The sequence below is a fragment of the Urocitellus parryii genome, chromosome 5 (assembly GCF_045843805.1).
Source record: "Urocitellus parryii isolate mUroPar1 chromosome 5, mUroPar1.hap1, whole genome shotgun sequence".
NCBI lineage: Eukaryota > Metazoa > Chordata > Mammalia > Rodentia > Sciuridae > Urocitellus > Urocitellus parryii.
Window position 1 is genome coordinate 33855472 of NC_135535.1, and position 23432 is coordinate 33878903.

At 32.3% G+C, this 23432-nt stretch overlaps 1 protein-coding gene across 1 annotated transcript in view; it reads right to left on the reverse strand.

The window, feature by feature from the left end:
- The window catches only part of Lrriq1 (leucine rich repeats and IQ motif containing 1), a 156370-nt gene that overhangs the window by 108818 nt on the left and 24120 nt on the right, over positions 1-23432 (reverse strand). The window contains exons 10-11 of the mRNA XM_026391410.2: positions 970-1163; positions 349-476 (exon numbers count right to left, since the gene is read on the reverse strand). Of these exons, the coding sequence (XP_026247195.2) occupies positions 349-476; positions 970-1163 (322 nt within the window). The remainder of the gene's footprint in view (positions 1-348; positions 477-969; positions 1164-23432) is intronic.

Sequence of the window (23432 nt, forward strand, 5' to 3'; positions counted from 1 at the left end):
GAATGAGACATCCTTCTGAATTAAATTAACTACCTCCTGTATTTTCCAATGACTATATTCTTGACAAATACAAACAAACCTGAGCTGAGATTTCTACAAGTGTGTCTGAGAAGAAAAAAAATTGAAGAAACTAAATTGACAAAATTCTACTAACATTCTAGGTTATGGCAATCTATCACTTTTTACATTTCTAGAAAATCATCTTTATATTTTATGTACTCATTTATTAAGATACACTCACATTGAATTGCTGGAGACACCCAACTTTCTAAGTTATTTATGAACAGCACACAATTATCTTAAGCAAGCATTGACTGAATTTATTGCTTTAGTAAAGTATGTGTTTACCTGTTTTGGGAGATAGTAAGATTTTGTAGTAAAGGCAGCCAATATGAAGAAAACCCTTCAAAAGTTGAAATGCTGTTATCATCCAAGTGTAATTCTCTTAGCAGAACATGATTCTCCAAAGATGGAAGCTATATTTAAATAAAGCTCATTAGTTTATATCAAGGAAGATACTGACTTGTCAGTTAACAAGATTTAAAAAACTTAGGATAGATTCATAAATTAAATCATAAAAGAAATTATGAGGCTTCTAGTATAAATAAAATTTCTATTAATTAACTGTTTAATTTTAATATTCATTTTAAAGGTATTTCATGACAACATATATGTATATTTCATAATATATAAATTTAGCCCTAGTTATAAGCCTAAATAAAAGTAGTTATGATTCATTACATTTTAGCATTATGATAACTTAATGTTAAATTATACTATAAGATTAAAACTATGTTGAGCATTTCTTGGTGAAAGTATGATGAAAGAGTTCAAAGTAAATTAGAAATCAAATGCAGCTGATGAGCATGAAAAAAATTTATTCAAAATTTCTTTTAAAATATGTGGTTGATATTTCTATTTAAAAAGTGTTGCATTAATGACAGAAACCAATTAATTTAAAGCAATTACCTCAGTTAGATTATTTCCCTGTAACTTCAATATTTGGAGCAATCCACAATTTTCAAGGCCTTCAACATCAGTAAGATGATTATAGGAGCAATCCAGGTATATAATGGTAGGGGTTTCACACAGACCTTTTGTGCTAATCAACTGGTTGTGGTCCACAATTAGTTGTTGAAGATTTTTTAAAGATTCTAAACCACCTGGAAGAAAATTCTTCTAAAATCACTTGTATCATACCTTCTTCCTAAGGGTTATTATTTAAACTGCCATCTAGGGAATGTGTTTTTGAATGACATAGTTATATATCAATTGAAAAATGAACAAAATAATTAAAAGCATATATTAGGCACTGAATGTTTATTTTCAAATAACAATGGAACCATTAAGAAAGCTAATCTGAAATAGAATTGTCTATTAACTCACTTAGAGGGAATTAATTTGTGAAGCTTTTCAAGTCACCTAACAAAAGAACAAGACATTAGGTTAAACCATGAGAAAAAATAAAGATTTTGGCAAAGGAAGCTGAAGAGAAATAGCAGACCAAGGGGGAAAATAATTGGGGCAGAAATAGAAAAAAAAAGGCAAACAGAATTCTGGATGAATGGAGAGGATTAGTAAGAATAAAAACAAAATAATACACACATTTCATTTATGGGATGTCTTTCTATTTTTATTTATATCAAATTATAAATAGTCAAGAGTGTCAGGCACAATTGGGAATGGAATAAGAAGTCACTGATTTGGCATTAAAGCAAGTGAAATCTTTTTCTGCTACAGCCATTGATAGGAAAATCAAAATGAAAGACACATTGCACTGAAGTGGAGAAAATGTGCTTAGACTACTCTTTAGACTTGTTAAGGATTTTTTCAAAGTCCTTAAAATGGCCTATAAAATTGTATGTGATGTGTGTTCTACTTTACTATGGTTCCCTTTTTCTCAATCCTTTTTGAAGTGCTGGCTTCCTTGCTGTCCATCAACTATGAAGCACATTTCCACATATGATTAGTGTGTGGCATGTTAATCTTATCAGCTAATATCAAATTTTAGATGATACCTGATTTTCAATTAACATACAGAAAAGCTGCAATTAATCCATTTAACTATCTGTGAGGGGAATAAATATAATTTCAAGCCTCAGAACAAGAAGGAACATTTGACCTAGCATCACTATTTCCATGAATGCATTATACAGTTAAAAACAAATATAAACTAGTACATAGAGATGTTCCTTGAAAGATTACTTACAAAAAAGACATGAAGTTAAATGTCCATCAATAGGGAATAGTTAAATATATTATGGAGTATATCATAAACAAATATGCATGTCTTTAGTATGTAGTAAAACTGATATGGAAGGATGTCCATGATATATGCCTGCATGTAAACCTATATAAATGCAAACCTATATATGTACTTGAATATAAACCTTATATCTCTATAATTGTATTGCATAAGACAAAGTCTGAATTCTTTCATAATTCATTGTTCACCATAGTAACCCTTGGAAAATTAGAGAGAGAAGTGTGATCATATAGATAAAAATTTTACTAATTAAAACTGTGTACTGTCAGGGAAATGCTTTGGAAGCTACTGTCATATATATTGGAAATAAACTTTCTGCTTTCAAATTTAAACAAAGGCTTAGATTCCATACCAGCTATAAGTATGCCTGCATTACTGTAGCCAAATATACTGCTATCCAATGAGATTGGGAAAAGGTCAAAAAGTCAAATGGGTATTTAGCATAGCAATCATAACAGCTTGAACCTTATAGAGTTACATTATCACATACAGGATAGTCAGAAAAGCAGGATGGATTTCATGGATCCTGCATCTCTAGCTAAACAAATACTTTATGACTTAAAGGGTTTTAATGCTGGAAATATGTTGAAACATTCTTCATGATATATTTTCGGAATGATATGTTTGCTGTGAATTATCTTTTGTGTCATAATAATAGGTTGCTGGACTCTCAGAAAAAAAGATCCAGGAACTTCAAGTAATTGCACACCACTTGCATTTAAAAAACTAATGAAAGGGGAGATTTCAGGATCCATGAATAAATTATGGGTTGTTTGAGCGATCTCAGGGCAGGGGTTGCTATTCTGAGAAGTCTTGGTGAAATCCAACCAATTCCAGACCGCTCAGTTTATTCTGACACTCTGCTCATTGGCTCAGATAGCCCTAGGTTCAAACACAGCAGCTTGGAAGCAGATGAGGTGGGTATAATCCACTAAGACCTAACAAAGTTGTTTTTCTATCTTCATCCTATTTTCCTCAGGAAGTTCTTCACACTGCATCCCATTGGTGTTCCTACCTATATAAAAGAAAACTTGAGGGTGGGGGTAATGCTAGAGGGCAATGCAGATGAAAGATAAGGCATGGAACAAGAAAATTTGGGATTGCCTTATAAAGAAGAGAATGAAGTGATTTATATTGATCACCCTATTCGCCACTATCCAGACTTGTTTGAACCTGAAAAAGTTTTCCCATGATGGAGAAAATGTTGCTGCTGCACAGTGCCATTTTGAGACTAAATCCACTCACAGGCATCTGCATGTGGCCCTCAGACACCAACTGGCCCATGTCCCCAGCTGCACAAAGCCATTGGTTATAGCTAAAGAAGCAAAGTATAGACTATATTACTGTGCTCAAGTGGAACAAGTCAACATGGCCTACCAAACTGATACCCTAAGACACATCTTCAAAAGAAAATCTTTTATTTCAAAAATTCATAAGGACAACAGATCCATCAGAAGTGTAAATATCAACATAGAAACAAATAATTTAAAAAATAGTAATGTGATTCCTCTCAACGAACACAGTAACTTTCTAGCAACAGAACCTAGAGAAAAGGAAATTGATGAAATGTTTGACAAAGAATTCAAAGTGATGGTTCTAAGAAAACTCAATGAGATATAATACAGATAAAAATTCAATAAAATTAGGAAGACAATTCATAATACAAATATGAAGTTCTAGAAAGAGATCATAAAAATGGAAATGTTAAAGCTAAAGAACAAAGTTAGTCAAGTAAAAATACAGTTCAACAGACTAGATCAAGTACAAGAAAGAATTTTCAAACTTGAAGACAAATATTTTGCAGGAGAGAGAGAGGGAAGAGGAGGAGTGGTGAAAGAGAAGGAAGAGGAAGAAGAAGAAGGAGAAGAAGAGGAGGTGGATGGTGATGGCAGCATCTGAGACTCATGGGATACCATTAAGTGAACAAATATTCAAATCAAGAGTGTTCAAAAGAGGGAGAGAAAGGAAAATGTACAGAAAAGCCTACTTAACAAAATAATAACAGAAATCTTTCCAAATCTTGGAAAAGGCATAAATATCCAGATCTAGAAGGTCTAAAGGACCAAAAATGGATTTGGGCAAAAAAAGTCTTATCTGAAGCACAAACTGTTAAAAATCTATGACAAAGAATTCTAAACAGCAAGAGAAAAGCATCAAGTCACATTAGACTAACAACAGATTTGTAAGAAGAATACTTTACAGGCTAGGAGTGAATAAAGATGCCATCTTCAAAATCCTGAAAATAAAGAAAAACTGCCAACCAAGAATATTTTGCACAATAAAGCTGTCCTTAAGACATGAAGGAGAAATGAAGTACTTCCAAAACAAGTAAAAACTTGGGGAATTCATCATCAGTTTGCTTTACAAAAAGCACTTAAGGGAATCCTATATTCAGAAGCAAAAGGAAGATAACTATCATGAAAAATAAACCAAGGTATAAAACCTAGTAGTTGAATAGAAACACAAAAGGAAAAAAAAAGCTATCAATACAGAATAGTTTCAGATCACAAAGAAAAATAGTAATAGAAGAAAAAAGGAAGAAAGGATTCACGAATCAACCTAAACATTTTTTTTGATGAGACTAAGACTTTACATATCAGCAATAACTTTGAATATAAATAAATTAAATTCCCCCAATTAAAAGATTTATATTGGCTGAATAGGTAAAAAAATAAGATTAGACTATATGCTGAATAATGTACAAGAAACTTGGAATGCCTGTAAAGACTCACATAATTGAAAATGAATGAATCAAAAAATATTCCATGCAAGTGGAAACCAAGAGTGAGAAGGTATTGCTATACTTCCACAAGGTAAAACAGATTTTAAGTTAAAATGTAAAATAGAAAAAAAAGGACACTATGTAATGATTGAGGATCAATTTAATAAGGTCATAAATATACATACACCCAATACCAGAGCACCCTATTATATAAAGCAAACATTATTAGATTTAAAGGAATGATCCACTCTAGTACAATAATAGTTGGAAAATTTAATACTTCATTGCAACAATGGACAAATCATTCACATGAAGTCAACAAATAAACATAAACTATACTATAGACCAAGTGGACTTAACTGATATTTACAGAACATTTCATCCAATAGTTGTGGAATGCATATTCTTCTCATTAGCACCAGGATCATTCTCCAAAACAAAGTTTATATTATGCCATAAAATACTAAACAAATCTTAAAAACTGAAATTATTTCCTTTAGCATTCTGGTCACAATAAAACAAAGGTAGAAATCAACAACAAGAGAAACTTTAGAAACTGCACAAATGCTCAAAAACTATGCATAATCGTCTAGAATAAATATACCAAAGAAATCAAATGAGAAATTTAAAATTTTTTATTGGAAAAAATGAAAATGGAAACACAACTGACCAAAACCTATGGAATACAGCAAAAGAAACAATAAAAAGAAAAAATTGTATCAATAAGAACCTATGTTTTAAAAAAGTAGAAAAAAATGAAATATACAATCTTATCAAGAAAATCAAGAACAAACCAAATCAAAATTCAGTAGAATGAGAAATATAGCAAAAATTAGAGGACAAAATAGAGACTAAAAAAATACAAAAGATTAATGAAAAAGAGTTTGGTTTTGGTTTTAAAACCAACACACACACACACACACACACACCCCTGAAAAACTTTTAGCTAGATTAAGGGGGGGGGGAAGAAGACCTAAATAAATAACATTTCAGATGGACAGAAGATATTACAACTGATGCTACAGAAAAACAAAGGAAAAACAAAGGATTATTATGAACAATTACATGATAACAAATTGAAAAACCTAGAACTAGATAAATTCATGGGCATATTTAACCTACCAAAATTGAACCATGAAGACAAAGAAAGTGTGAACAGTGTGAACAGACTACTATCAGTTAACAAGACTGAATCAGGATTAAAAAGTCTCTGGACCAGAAAAATCCAGGACCAGAAGATTTCACTGTTCAAGTCTACCAAACATTTAAAAAAAGAACTAACATCAACCAACTCTTCTGAAACTACTGCAAAAAAGAAAAAAAAAACTGAAAAGGACAGAACAGAACTCTTCCAAATCCACTCAAGAAAAGCATTACTATCCTGATATAGAAATCAGACAAGGCTACAACTACAACAAGAAAAGAAAAAAGAAAACTGTAGAACAATTCCTTCAATGAGCATATATGCAAATTATCTTAACAAAACACTTGTAAATTGAATTTAACTGCTCATTAAAATGATTATACACCATAAAAGTGTGATTTATCCCAAGGATGAAAGGATGTTTTGATGTCCACATATCAGTTCACATACTAAATCATATCAATAGAACAAAGGACAAAAACCATATAATCCTATCATGGATGCAGAAAAACTATTTGAAAATACCCACCATCCCCTCACAATAAAAATTCTCAACAAATTACACATAAAAGAACCACACTTCAGCATAATAGAAACTATGTATGAAAGTGTTTCCTCTAAGATCTAGAATAAGAGAAAAACGTATACTTTCATCATTCTTATTGAACTTAGTACTGAAAAACTTGTAGCAGTTAAGAAAAATATTAAATAAATTAATCCAAAAAGAAAGTGAGGAATTCAAATTATCCCTATTTGTAGATGATATGATCTTATGTATAGAAAAACCTAAAGACAACCAAAAGGCTGTTGGAACTATACATGAATTCACTAATTTTGAAGTATACAAAATTAACATAAAAATCGGTAGTAATTTTACATCTGAAAATGAGATTGCTGAGGAAATTAAAAAGGCAATCCTATTAACAATATCTTCAAAATTAGAAATAAATTTAGCAACATAAGAAAATTACACGATAATGAAAATTATAATACATTCATGAAATAAATTTAAAAATACTAAAAATTTGAAAATACCTTACTTATTCATGTATTGAAAGTAATTATTAAAATGGTCATACTACCGAAAGCAATATACAAATTCAATGCAATTACTGTCAAAGTATTAGTGGTATTTTTCACAGGAAATAGAAAAAATAATTCTAAAATTCATACATAACTATGAAAGATCAAGAACAGCCTAAGCAGTCTTTTTTTTTTTCATCTTTAGTTAATTTATTTATTTTTATGTTGTGCTGAGGATTGAACCCAGGGCCTCACCCATGCTAGGGGAGCACTCTACCACTGAGCCACAAACCCAATCCCAGCCTAAGCAGTCTTGAGTTAAAAGATCAAAGTACCATAATATCTGATTTCAAGACCTACTACAGGGCTGGGGAACCAAGTTAGTATAGTAGTAACAATACTAACACAGAGACCAATAGGACAAGATAGAGAACCCAGAAATAAGTCCATATATTTTCAGCTAAATGATTCTTGACAAAGTCACAAACAATATTGGAGAAAAAAAAAACTTCTTTAATAAGTGGTTCTTGGAAAACTAAATATACTTATGCAGAAGAATGAATCTGGATGTTTATCTTTAACCATGTACAAAATCAACTCAAAATAGATCAAAGACCTAAATGGAAGACATGAAACTATGAAATTACTAGAAGAGAATGGAGAAATATTTTCAAATATTGGTATTGTAAAATACTTATTGGGTAACATCTCAAAAGGACAGTCACAAAAGCAAAAGCAGACATTCAAGTTTATATCAAACTAAGAAGCTTCTGCATAGCACAGGAAACAATAAATAGTGAACAGACATCCACAGAAACGGAGAGAATATTTGCAAACCATTCATCTGACAAGCAATTAATATCATGGATATATAAGTAACTAGAAAAATTCAATGACAGAAAAAGAAATAATCTGATTAAAAATAGGCAAATGGCCCTTCCAACCAGGAGACTACCACGGGAGGTGAAGCCTAGTGGCCCAGATCCACCCATACTGGCTCGAGCACAGCAGGCCTGGTCCACCACTTTCCCCACTGGGCAGACACCACCAGAGGCTAGCCTTTGGCACAGGACCGCCCCTTCCGACCAGCAGACTACCAAGGGAGGTCAAGCCCAGCAGCCAATATCCACCAACACAGGCCCACATGGGATTCAGGCTCTCATTAGGCCAGGTTCACCCCTCCCCTTTCGGGGCATATACCACCAGAGCCTACCCTCTGGTGCAGGACAGTCCCTTCCAACCAGCAGACTACCAGGGGAGGTCAAGCCCAGCAGCCCAAATCCACCCACTCCAACTTACACAGGTCCCAGACCCAGGATGCAGTAGCATTTATTGAGGGACACCATCAGCATCTGGAAGCCCAACATCAAGGTGAGGTACAGATAATCTGCACAGGTACTACAATACAATATAAGGAAGAAACTAATATTTCAGATTCACACTACAAGAAAGGAAGGCACATTGACAACATAAAAAAACAAGGGAGGAAGGTGCCCCAAACAAACCAGGACACTATAATAACAGAACACATGGACAGCAAAGTTGATGAAATGTTAGAGAAAGAGTTGAGAAGTTTCATAATTAAAATGATCAGTGAATTAAAAAATGAACTATATGAGCAAATACAGGCAAAAGTTGATCATTCCAACAATGATATAAGAGAGCAAATACAGGTAGCAAAAGATTACTTCAATATAGAGAGAGAGACCCTGAAAAAAATAGTCAGAAATCCTTGAAACAAAGGATACAATAAATCAAATAAAAAAAACTCAATAGAAAGCATAACCAACAGACTAGATCACTTGGAAGAAAGAATGTCAGATAATGAAGACAAAGTATACAATCTGGAAAATAAAGTTGATCACACAATGAAGAAAGTTAGAAACCATGAACAGAACATCCAAAAATTATGGGACAGCATCAAAAGAACAAATCTAAGAGTCATTGGGACAGAGGAAGGCACAGAGTTTCAAACTAAAGGAATGCACAATCTCTTCAATGAGATAATATCAGAAAATTTCTCAAGCATGAAGAATGGAATTGGAAAAAAAAAAGGCTTACAGGATACGAAATGTACAAAATTACAACAGAGCTACACCAAGGTACATTATGATGAAGATATATATCATACAGAATAAGGATAGAATCTTAAAAATTGCAAGAGAGAGGAATCAGATATATAGGGGGAGACCAGTTGGTATCACAGCAGATTTTTCAACCCAGACCCTCAAAGATAGGAGATCACGAAACAACATATACCAAGCTCTGAAAAAAAAAATGGATGCCAACCAAGAGTCTTATATCCAGTAAAACTAAGCTTTAGAATTGATGATGAAATAAAAACCTTCCAGGATAAACAAAAGAATTTACAACTAGAAAGCCTGCACTACAGAATATCCTCAGCAAACTATTCCAATAAGAAATGAAAAACAATGATGAAAATCAGCAGAGGGAGGGATTATACTAAAAGAAACCCTAATCAGAGGAGAAACCAAGTCATGTTAAATACAAAAAATTAACAAAAATGGCTGGGAATACAAATCCTGTCTCAATAGTAACCCTGAATGTTAATGGACTAAAGTCACCAATCAAGACCCAACAATATGCTGCCTCCAAGAGACTCATTTCATAGAAAGACATTCACAGACTGAAGGTGAAGGGTTGGGAAAAATCATACCACTCACATGGACTGTGGAAGCAAGCAATGGTTTCCATCCTCATATCAAATAAAGTAGACTTCAAACTAAAGTCAATCAAAAAGATAAAGAAGGACAGTACATACTGCTCAAGAACACCACATACCAACAAGACTTAGCAATTATAAATATATATGCCCCAAACAATGGAGCAACTATGTTCATCAAACAAACTCTTCTCAAGTTCAAGAGTCAAAGAGACCACAACACAATAATTTTGGGTGACTTTAACACACCTCTTTCATCACTAGATAGATCTTCCAAACAAAAGCTAAACAAAGAAACTATAGAACTCAATAATACAATCAATAACTTAGACTTAATTGACATATATAAAATATTCCATCATTCAACAAGAGAATATACTGTCTTCTCAACAGCACATAAAATAGACCATATACTATGCCACAAAGCATCTCTTAGGAAATATAAAAAAGTAGAGATACTACCCTGCATTCTATCAGATCATAATGGAATGAAATTAGAAATCAATGATAAAATAAGAAATAAAATCCACTCCAAAACCTGGAGACTAAATAATATGATACTGAATGAACAATGGGTTGCAGAGGACATCAAGTAGGAGATTTAAAAAACTTAAGAGGTGAATGAGAACACATAGCATATTGAAATCTCTGGGACACTATGAAAGCAGTTCTAAGAGAAAAGTTCATTGCATGGAGTTCATTCCTTAAAAGAAGAAAAAGTCAACAAATAAATGACTTTACATCTTAAAGCCCTACAAAAAGAACAAATCAACACCAAAAGCAGCAGAAGACAGCAAATAGTTAAAATCAGAGCTGAAATCAATGAAATGGAAACAAAAGAAACAATTGAAAAAATTAACAGAACAAAAAGTTGGTTCTTTGAAAAAATAAATAAAATTGACAGATTCTTAGCCATGCTAACAAAGAGAAGGAGAGAGAAAATTCAAATCACTAACATATGAAAAAGGAAATATCACAACAGACACTACAGAAATCAGAAGATAATTAGAAATTATTTTGAAAACTTGTACTCCAATAAAATAGAAAATATTGAAGGCATCAACAAATTTCTAGAGTCATATAATTTGCCCAAATTGAATCAAGATGATATACACAATTTAAACAGATCAATTTCAAGTGACGAAATAGCAGACACTATTAAAAGTCTACCAACCAAGAAAAGCCAAGGACCGGATGGATACAATGCTGAGTTCTATAAGACCTTTAAAGAAGAACTAGTACCAATACTCTCCAATTTATTTCAGGAAATAGAAAAAGAGGCAGCACTTCCAAACTCATTCTATGAGGCCAATATCACTCTGATTCTAAAGCCAGGCAAAGACATATCGAAGAAAGAAAACTTCAGACCAATATCTCTAATGAACATAGATGCAAAAATTCTTAATAAAATTCTGGCAAATCGAATACAAAAACATATCAAAAAGATCCTGCACCACGATCAAGTGGGATTCATCCCAGGAATGCAAGGTTGGTTCAACATACAGAAATCAATAAATGTAATTCATCACATCAATAGACTTAAAGATAAGAATCATATGATCATCTCAATAGAGGCAGCAAAAGCATTTGACAAAATACAGCACAAAAACTAGGGATAACAGAAACATATCTCAACATTATAAAAGCTATCTATGCTGAACCACAGGCGAACATCATTCTAAATGGAGAAAAATGGAAGGCATTCCCTCTAAAAACTGGAAAAAGAGAGGGATGCCCTCTTTCACCACTTCTATTTAACATAGGTCTTGAAACACTGGCCAGAGCAATTAGATGAAAGATATTAAAGGGATACACATAGGAAAAGAAGAACTCAAATTGGCACTGTTTGCTGATGATATGATTCTATACCTAGAAAACCTTAAAAGTTCCACCAGAAAACTTTTAGAACTAGTAAATGAATTCGGCAAAGTAACAGGATATAAATAAAATCAACACCCAAAGGCATTTCTTTGTATCAATGACAAATCCACAGAAAGGGAAACGAGGACAACCACCCTATTTTCAATAGCCTCAAAAAAAAAAAAAACAACAACAACTTGGGAATCAATTAAACAAAAGAGGTGAAAGATCTATAGCTCTAATGAAAACTACAGAACCCTAAAGAAAGAAATCAAAGAAGACCTTAGAAGATGTTAATATCTACCTTGCTCGTGGATAGACAGAATTAATATTATCAAAATGACCATACTTCCAAAAGCACTATACATATTTAATGCAATTCTGATCAAAATTCCAATGACATTCCTCATAAAAATAAAAAAAGAAATCATGAAATTTATCTGAAAAAATAATAAACCCAGAATAGCTATACAGCAATCCTTAGCAGGAAAAGTGAAGCAGGTAGCATCGCTATACCAGACCTCAAACTATACAACAGAGCAACAGTAACAAAAACAGCATGGTATTGGCACCAAAACAGGCTGGTAGACCAATGGTACATAATAGAGAACACAGAGACTAACCCACAAAACTAGAATTATCTTATATTAGACAAAGGTTCCAAGAACATGCATTGGAGAAAAGATAGCCTCTTCAATAAATGGTGCTAGGAAAACTGGAAATCCATATGCAACAAAATGAAATTAAACCCCTATCTCTCACCATGCACAAAACTCAACTCAAAATGGGTCAAGGACTTAGGAATAAAACTAGAGACCCTGTGTCTACTAGAATAAAAAGGAGGCCCTAATCTCCATTATATGGGATTAGGCCCCAACTTCTTTAATAAGACACTTGCAGCACAAAATTTTAAAATCAACATCAATAAATGGTATTGACTCAAACTAAAAAGTTTCTTCTCACCAAAAGAAACAATCTGTGAGGTGAATAGATAGCCTACATCTTGGGAGCAAATCTTTACTCCTCACACATCAGATATAGCACTAATCTCTAGGGTATATAAAGACCTCAAAAAGCTAAACATCAAAAAAACCAAATAATCCAGTCAATAAATGGGCCAAGCACTTGAAGAGACACTTTTCAGAAGATGATGTACAATCAATCAACAAACACACAAAAAAATGTTCATCATCACTAGCAATTAGAGAAATGCAAATCAAAACCACTCTAAGATTTCATGTCACTCCAGTCAGAATGGCAGCTATTATGAAGACTAACAAAAATAAGTGTTGGCGAAGATGTGGGGAAAAAGGTACAATCATACACTGTTGGTGGGGCTGTAAATTGGTACAGCCAATGTGGAAAGCAGTATGGAGATTTCTTGGAAAATTGGGAATGGAACCGGACATTTGACCCAGCTATCTCTCTCCTTGGTCTATACCCAAAAGACTTAAAATTAGCATACTACAGGGACACAGCCACATGAATGTTTACAGTAGCACAATTCACAATAGCTAAATTGTGGAACCAAACTAGATGCCCTTCAATAGATGAATGGATAAAAAAAAGTGGCATATACACAATAGAATATTACTCAGCAATAAAAGAGAATAAAATCATGGTATTTGCAGGTAAATGAATGGAGTTAGAGAACATAATGCTAAGTAAAATTAGCTAGTCCCAAAAAACCAAATGCCAAATGTTTTCTTTGATATAAGGAGGCTGATTCATAGTGGGATAGGGAGCGGGAGCATGGGAGGAATAGACAAACTCTAAATAGGACAGAGGGGTTGGAGGGGAGGGGAGGGGGCAAGGGATTATTAATGATGGTGGAATGTGATGATCATTATTATCCAAAGTACATGTATGAAGACAAAAGTTGGTGTGCTTATACTGTGTATACAACCAGAGATATGAAAAATTGTGCTCTATATGTGTAATAAGAATTGTAATGCATTCTGTTGTCATATATGAATAAAAAATTTTAAAAATATGGGCAAATGGGCTGCAGATGTAGCTCAGTGGTAGAGCACTTCCCTCACAAGCATGAGCCCTATGTTCAATTCCCAGTATAGAAACAATTATAAAAGGGTGAGAGATCTGAATAAGCATTTCTCAAGAGAAGACAAAGAAATGGCTAACACATATATGAAAAAATGCTCAATATCACTAGTCATCAAAGAATGTAAATCAAAACAAGACATCATCTTATCCTAGTCAAAATGGCTATTATCAGAAAGTAAAAAATAACAAGTACTGGTGAGGATGTGGAAAAAAGAGAACTCTCATATGCTCTTATTCGAAACAATATATTTTCAAAAATGTACTAATTTTAGTATAGTCACTATGGAGAAGAGTACAAACATTCCTCAAAAAAACTGAAAATAGAATTACTGTATGGTCCAACTATTCTACTTCTAGGTATATATTCAAAGGAAATGAAATCAACATATCACAGAAATAACTGACTTCCATGTTTACTGAAACACCATTCACTTAGCCAAGATATGAAATCAAAGAAGGTATGCATTGACAGATGGATAAAGGAAATGTGGTGCATATATACACAATGGAATATTATTCAGTAATTAAAAAGCAATTATACTCTCTATTATTTGCAGCAAAATGGATGGAACTGGAGATCATTAGTATATCAAGTGATGTAAGCCAGGCTCAGGACAAATACTATGTATTCTTATTCATATGCAGAAGCTAAAAAATGTTAATTTCATAAAAGAGGAGAGGAGAATAGTAATTATTATAAATTTGGGGGGCCTGGGTTGTGGCTCAGTGGTAGAACACTTGTCTAGTATATATGAGACACTGGGTTTGATCTCCAGCACCACATAAAAATAAAAACAAATAGAAACTTGGAGGGGTAAAAGCAAGTGGGAATAGATAGAGACTGGTTGAATAATAGGTACCAAAATACAGCTGAAAACAAGGAAAAAATTGTAGAGTTCTATAGCACAAAAGGGTAAATTTGGTGTATAAAAAAACTATTTTTCAAAGAATTAGAACAGTTCAAAGGCACTGGACACAAAGAAATAACAAATATTTAAGGAGATGGAAAATGTGCTGAGTGATCATTATATATTATATACCTGTACTAAGTTTTCATACTAACATGTATGCCATGTGTCAATTAAAAAGAAAGAAAATTGAGCACTCTCAGGAGAAAAAATAAAAATATATCATGTGAACACTAAACCAGTGATTCACAAAGTATGGTCTAGAGACCCCCAGAGGTACTCCCAAAGGTTTCATAAGGTCCAAACTATTTTAAAAGTAATAATCCTTAGATTATTTGCCTTTTCCTCTCTCATTTTCTCAAGAGAGAACAGCAAAGTTTTCAGAGACCATAGGAATCTTAAAATGTAGCAAATTGAAGAATCCTGAGGAAAACATGAGAATCCAACTGCCTTGTGTTAAGTCTGATATTAATGGTACATAGAAATATGTGGACAACGCGCCTCATCTATTATATTATTTTGTTTAGAAAAAAGTTATATATAAAACTTTTAAATTCTAAGGCTTTAAGTTTTAAATCAATAAATGAAAGCTTATTTTTTTTGTATTTTTTTCTGATATTGTCAATAAGGATACACATAATCCCTGTAAGTAAAAACTATTTGAGAAGTCTTCAATAATTTTTTTTTGGAGGGGTTTCCAGAGATTGAACTCAGGGACACTACAGCCACATACCCATTCTTCCTCAATAATTTTTAAGAGTGTATAATGAAATTCAAAAGAAAGAAAGCTGGTTTGGTTATATCAGACATGGTTTACTAAAGCAGAAAACTTAACTGTAGATAAAAAGAAACAATTAAAATGATAAAATCAGTCAATTCTACAGAAACACAGAACACATTAATTTGCATATACCAAATAGTTAAGCCTCATAAATATTTGAAGCAAAAAACTTCAGACACAGGAATTAAGAGACTGATAGGCACTCAGCATAAAAACCATTTAACTTTTTCTCCATGATTATGCTAATAACAGAACCACAGTATATCACAGGCAACAGGACAGAAGGAGAAATGAAAAAGCTCTAATTTCTGCAGTTCTGGGTTTCAATAAAACAGGACTATTCCAGAATCAGCTGTGTGAATGTAGACAAGAAGATACTCTGGGCCTTTGTTTATTTGTCGCATGAGGGACATTTCATGTTTTTGAGAGGATTTTAAAGCCTTCTCAACAGCCCTTTAATGTGACCTGTACCAAAAACAATAGCTATTATTGTTCTCTAAAAAATATTCATAATTAAACAAGGAATTCAAAACCTGCAACATCTCTGGTGGCCAAACAAGCCTTCAGAGAAAGCAGACGTATGTCCTATATTTTGGAGAGGAATAGGATATTAGTAAGCATCAAAATCCTATGCAAAACTGATTAAACACTAATTGGATCCAGTAAATACATTTGGATCAAAAGCAGGGAACTAGACAGGAAGGAAGTTAAAGTTAATTTAGACCCTTCCTCTTTTATCCCTACAAATTCTTTGCTGCCAAATAAAGGATGAGAACTAAGCAAAACAGACTTATTTAGCAAGGGTTGCCTTGTCATTAATTCCTCAACATCTCTAAGAAAATTGTTCTTTTTCAGTCAAAATAACTTATATTTCATCCACTTCCCTATCTAAATCAAAACAAAAAGATACCCACAAAAATATTCAAATTACTTTTTCAAAGGAGTTGAATATTACAATAAATATGATGGGTTGCTTAAATATTCTTCAGTTTACTGCATAAATAAATACTTTTGGAAGTTCCTTTAAAGCTTCCTAGGTCCCATGAATAAAACTTAAGCCAAGTATGTTTACTTCTCAAAGGGCCTCAATCCATGGTAAAATAATATTTGACGCAACTTGTTTTAAATGTCCATATCAAAGAAATATTCTCAAAGCATTAAGTCATGATTTAATAAAGCCCTTCTGCCACAGGGAAGTAAATTCTGTAAGGAACAGCAAAACTAAAGATGTTGAAACAGGTTGGAGGTTTTCACTAAATAAATGTTTGGTAGAGGTCCACCTCCTTTAGCTGCTCACTAATTGTTATGTCTGAAACTTCTTCATCCAAGTGCAAAAATTAGCTGAGTTGCTTTAAGAGTTTTAATTTCATTTCAAAAGTGTTTCAGGATTATGTGTTGTATGAAAATAGAACATGAAACAGGAATCAGGAAAACTGGATTCTAGCTACAACTCTGTCTTAAGTTAGATGAAAACTATGTGGGTTGGCTTTTTCATCTGTAAATGAAAGAAGTGGCAGATCTGTAAAATTTTTTAGTTCTACACCAGACATCATGTTTACTCCAAAAAGTAAGGTAGCACCATCTAGTGGACTCACCCAAATTCACTATACATAATAGTGAAAAATATTTCTACAAGCAAAATATAGAGAGTTTTAATTAATTTTGCTGTATTTGTTTTTTTTCCCTCAATGATACAAGAAAAAAAAAAGAAGGAGCAAAAATCAAGCTTGGCACATTTCCCCTAATATGCCACGACAAAGAAATCATGCTTACTTGAAAATGTTGAATTATTTCAATATCTTTCATGTTTATAAAATAATAGTTCACTTTTCCAGAAAGCAATATTATCTGGGAAGTAAAGTAACAAAAACATTTTAGCATCCCTACCTATTAATATAGATATTTTCTAGGAATATATTATCTGAAATTTATAAATCAGTTGCTGAAATTAAAATTTTTTCCAGATTAAAGTTTTCCTAAAGTAGCAGAGATAGAAGAGTCAATAATGAAAAGACACAATTATTTGCACTTGTATATTAACATCATAAATATTTTCATTGTTACTCAGTCAACAAAATAAATATAACAATTCACTTAAATACACACACACACACATACACACACACACACACACACACACACACACACACATCTATCACTGGGATACATACTTAGTAACTAAGTCAGGTCAGTTATTTGCTCAAGGCTGCATCCCCAGCAAAATTCCAGTGCTGTTGTATTCCGGTGCTTAGTAAATTTGTTTGTTAGCAACTTTATTCATGAATAAACCCCCAAATCATTGCATTTGTTCAGCAAGAAAGCTTTACTATAGTACATAAATGACAAAAAAGTGTATTATTACCTATATACTTAACTGAAGTGGCTTAAGAATGAGGCAAATAAATATTAGGAAGTAGGGGTAGACTGCTGATTTTTAAAATCCTGATGATACCACTTATTAGTAGAGAAATTTTAGGCAATTTTAAAAAACTTTCTACACTTCCGTATTCTATGTGAAGTGGGGCGAGGGAGATTGATTTGAACCTAATTCATGGCATTAATTGTAAAAATTCATAAATTATAGAGTTTATATGTGTCTAGAAATTTGTCCATTTTGTCTATATTTTCCTATTAACAAATAGTTAATAGGAAATAAATTTTCAAAATAGTTTTGAATATAAGTTTTCAAAATAGTTCCAATGATCTTCTGAATTTCAGTAATGTCTGTAATAATACTACTGAAATCCAGATGGTCATTACTGACTACTACTTTTTCATGTCTAATTTTATTATTTTTTGGTCTTCTCTTTCTTTGGGTTGATTAGTTTGGCTAAGGGTTTATCAATCTTGTCTATCTTTTCAAAGAACCACCTCCTTGGCACACTGATCTTTGTATTGATTTTATTTTCTACCTCATTCATTCAAGCGGTCATCTATTATTTCTTTCCTTCTACTGGATTCCAAATTGATTTCGGTCTTCTAGTGTTGTTTTTTTTTTTTTTTAGTGTGCATAATTTTCACTGAAGAGGTGTTTCACCTACTTGGTTAGATTTATTCCTAGGTATTTTGGGTATTTTTTTGAGGCTCTCTTTTTTTCCTTACAAAGAGCCTTTATTTATTCTTTTCTCATTTTTATTTTATTTTATTTTTTGTACAGGGGTTTAAACCCAGCATTACTTAACCACTGAGCCATATCCCTATTCCTTTAAAAAAAAAAAAAATATATATATATATATATATATATATATATATATATATATATATATATATTAGAGACAGGATCTCACTGAATTGCTTAGGGCCTTTCTAAGTTGCTGAGGATGGCTTTGAACTCAGGATCCTTCTGCCTCAAACTCCTGAGCTGCTGGGATTAAAGCCATATGCCATTGTGCCTGGCAAAGAGCCTTTTTCTTTTTTTAAAAGTTTGTTTTAGTGTGATTCAATATAGTAACATATATTATCAATGCACTTATATTCATTCCAAACAAAATTATTTTTATATGTATTTTACACAAAGATTTTAACATAAAAAAATTTATAAAAAGTATTACTATTTCTATTTGGGAGAAATCATGAGTGGTACCAAAGCAGGTGGCACAGAAACATAAGTAATCGAACACATTACAGAGTCTTAAAAAATTTTATTTTTGAAAATGTGCATTTCTAATTTAAATCTTAGAGAACATTAGAGAACTAATGAACATTAGACATTAGAGAACTGATGAAAATATGTACATATCAAAAGTTATAGACTAAGTATTGCTTAGAGAAAAATTTATAGATTTAAGCATGCATGTCAACAAGCTTGAAAAATGATTAAAATAATTGAATTAAATACTTAACTCAAAAATAGGAAAAAAACAATAGGTAAAAAGAAGAAGAGAAAAAGCTGATATTATAAATATTAGTGATAGAAATACAAAATGGTTCTACACATATAGAAAGGAACTCTGGCATTATTTTCATAAATTACAGATATCCTTGGCTCAATAATACAAATTATAGCAAATTAACTTGAAGATATATCTAATCAAGATGAAATTATGGGTCGGGTTATTCACAGTGGCAATGTAGATGGAAAACGTCCAATATTCATTCATCAATGTACCAATGGAATAAACTCTAGTCCATGCACATGATTAAATAGTATGCAGCCATGGAAAAAGTATTAGAAACACTATAATAAGTTGTTAAGTGAAAACACACACACACACACACCACAAAACAGTATTCAAAATATGCCATATATTGTGAACTATGAGCACAATCCATGTTTTCTTAGATATGGGTAATATAATATGTATCATACACAAATGTTATATATGCCAAGATATACATGTTAAAGGGTAAATATATGCAATATGAAATATACAAAATATACACAAATAAAAGAAAATGGGAGAACAGAATGAAGAGGACACAGACAATAATCTCTTTGAGTATGCCTTTTTAACAAATGGGAAAAGCAAGCTAATTTTAAATATCAAATTCATAACAAAATCATGAATTAAAAGACTTCAAATGATGTTTAATCACATCTCCTTGGGGGACATAGTGCGAGGACAAAAACAAATGCAAAGAAAGCTTAAAATTAATTTAGTAATTTTTACTATTAGTAGTAACATTGTTGTCTTGAAGCTATTTTATGGATAAGACATAGCAAATGGGTTAATTTGTTGCCATAAACCAAGGATTACAGTAGAAGAGAGAAAGAACAACAATAAAGTTTAAAAATTAATTTGAATTAGATATCAGTTTTGATATGTCCAATTTGAATTCACTGCACGGGACAATTACAACACCATAAAGAATAATCAGACAACTAACTGAAAAAGTTTGAACCAAAAATTGGATTTCATAAGAATAATGCGGTGGGGTGGGGGACAAAGTAAAAGAAACAAAACTAAAAATAACACCCTGGAAGTAAATAGAGCCACTAAGATCTTACTCTAAAAATTTGTCAATGAAAATTGATAGAAACAGATTCATGGATTGCTTCTCTTTCTCAATATAATCCCATCCCACTCCCTGATATTTAATCTGATCTGACTTTGTAATGACTATAGGATGGAGAAGGAGGATAGGATTTTACAATTTTGAGATTCAAAAATCTAATCTAATTGCTTAGTTGGTAGATAATTTCCATATATCTAAACCTTTCCTCTAGTAACAATTTCCACAAAGTTCTAACTAATTAAAGAATCTCTGCTTAAAAATTCTGGAAGAAATGATGAAATTAGAAAACTCACTTTCTATATCCCCATCACATTAATTTATTCATATTGATCAATGGATGAAAGTTTTAGAAGGAAGGTTGATGGGGGACTATATAGTGAAGAATACGAGTTATTATCAGTTATGCCCCATGTTCAATCGTAGCATCAATAAGGTAAACAAACACTGTATGACTGCTGATCTAATGAAATATGAAGCACAGAAAACTACCTAAGAAGGACTCCTGCAAAAGTAGCCAAATTTTTATTTAACCAGCTCTTTTGAGCTGACTTCATTACAGGAAATACAGAGCATAGTGAAACAATTTTGATACCAAAAGAAAGTAAATGTACTAAGGCAAAAATACAAAACATTCTATAAGAAAATGCAGGCTATGCAAAAAATCAATGGATTGGAAAAAAGAAGCAGTAGGATTGCTACAGATTAAGAGAGTTCAAAGGAATATATAAAAGCAATATTGTGGTTATTGTTCATATTATTATTCAAATAAACCAGGTACTTTAGAAAAATAGCAAAATTGGATTATGAATTATCAATTTACACATGGAATCATTCAATTTTGTTAGGTGTCATAATGTATTGTATTAAGTAACAACAGACCATATTATTAAAAACTATTTTCTGAAATATGAGGGTATAGAAATACATGATTCTGGGAATTAGTATTTTAAAAAATTAAAACATAGGGTGAAGCAAACATTGAATATAAGTAATAGTTATACAGAATGTCCGTGTATTATTCTACTTTAATAAATGTTTAAAATTTCCACAGTCATAAAGAAAGACATAAACAAAAGCAAACAAACAAAAGTAATATCAAGATGCCCTACAGAGAATCAAGCAAGATACAGTGTGTTTATTTCTATTCCCCAATATGATCCCATCATATTCCTTGATATTTTAGTCTTGATCAAATTTCTAATGATTGTATGAAGGAGGGGAATAGGATGGTTCCTTTTAGGTCCCCAAAACGTAAGCTATTTGTATTGTTTGTATTTTTATCAAGATAAAGATTTTTATCAAGTTTTGACATTTTGTCAATCTTTGATTCTTCATTAACCATTATCAAGCCCCTACCAAAGCCCTTGAGAATATACCAATGTTGATAGACATTAAACAATAAAAATTAACAAGAGATTTTAAACAAGGTAGTGAATAACACAATGAGATTTTTATTTTAGAATTATTACACTAGAAACAATGTATAAGTAAGTTGAAGTTGAATTTCAGTGGGTAGATGAAGGAAGTTTGGGTGGTAAGAGATGAAACCACCACTATAACTCTTGACAATAAATAGAAAGATGAGGCACAGCAATAGAAATAATTTGACAATGCAGGTGAAAATGATGAACTAAGGTCCCCAATGGGAATGAAAAGAATAGTTGTAGAAAATAGAAGTACTTATCTTTTATTTAAAAAGATGTTTTAGTTGCTGAGATACATGGATTAGAAGATATAGGAAGGAAAAGATAAATAATTATAAAGATATAGTGGTGGAGGGACTAAGAAGTTTAGGCACATTCAATCAGATGAATTCTTTCCTGTGGTATGAGCAGTTTTAGCTAAAGAGGGAACCACCATTTGACCCAGCTATTGCTCTTCTCGGACTATTCCCTGAAGACCTTAAAAGAGCGCACTACAGGGATACTGCCACATCGATGTTCATAGCAGCACAATTCACAATTTCTAGACTGTGGAACCAACCCAGATGCCCTTCAATAGATGAATGGATAAAAAAAAAAATGTGGCATTTATACACCATGGAGTATTACGTAGCACTAAAAAATGACAAAATCATGGAATTTGCAGGGAAATGGATGGCACTAGAGCAGATTATGCTTAGTGAAGCTAGCCAATTCCTAAAAAACAAATACCAAATGTCTTCTTTGATATAATGAAAGCAACTAAGAACAGAGCAGGGAGGAAGAGCAGGAAGAAAAGATTAACATTAAACAGAGACATGAGGTGGGAGGGAAAGGGAGAGAAAAGGGAAATTGCATGGAAATGGAGGGAGACCCTCATTGTTATACAAAATTACATATAAGAGGTTGTGAGGGGAATGGGATAATAAACAAGGAGGGAAATGAATTACAGTAGATGGGGTAGAGAGAGAAGATGGGAGGGGAGTGGAGGGGGGATAGTAGAGGATAGGAAAGGTAGCAGAATACAACAGTTACTAATATGGCAGTATGTAAAAATGTGGATGTGTAATCGATGAGATTCTGCAATCTGTATTTGGGGTAAAAATGGGAGTTCATAACCCACTTGATTCTAATGTATGAAATATGATATGTCAAGAGCTTTGTAATGTTTTGAACAAACAAAAATAAAAGAGGGAAAGTTCAGTACAAGAAATGTGTGCAATCAAGGAGAGTAGTGATGAAAGTGTTTACCAGGAAATAGTTATAACAATTTCTGAGAAGTGAGAAAGCACAGGATTCATAAAAATATCATAGCACCAAATTGGTGTTTATATGCTCTAGCGAAGCTAAGATCACTACTAAAGGAATGTTCCTATATGAAAAGAAACAGAGAAGGAAATATACTAAGAGACTAGTCACTCATTTGCTAGAGATAGAATATATTCTTTTATATACATTAAAAACAATTTTATTTTTCTAATCTAAATTAAATAAGATTAAATAAGTTACCATAATAAAACATATAAATTGGTAATGGTAGCCTGTTCTTAAAAAAGGAGTGAAACAAAATATAATCACAATGAATAAAAGTTTAAATGTTAAAT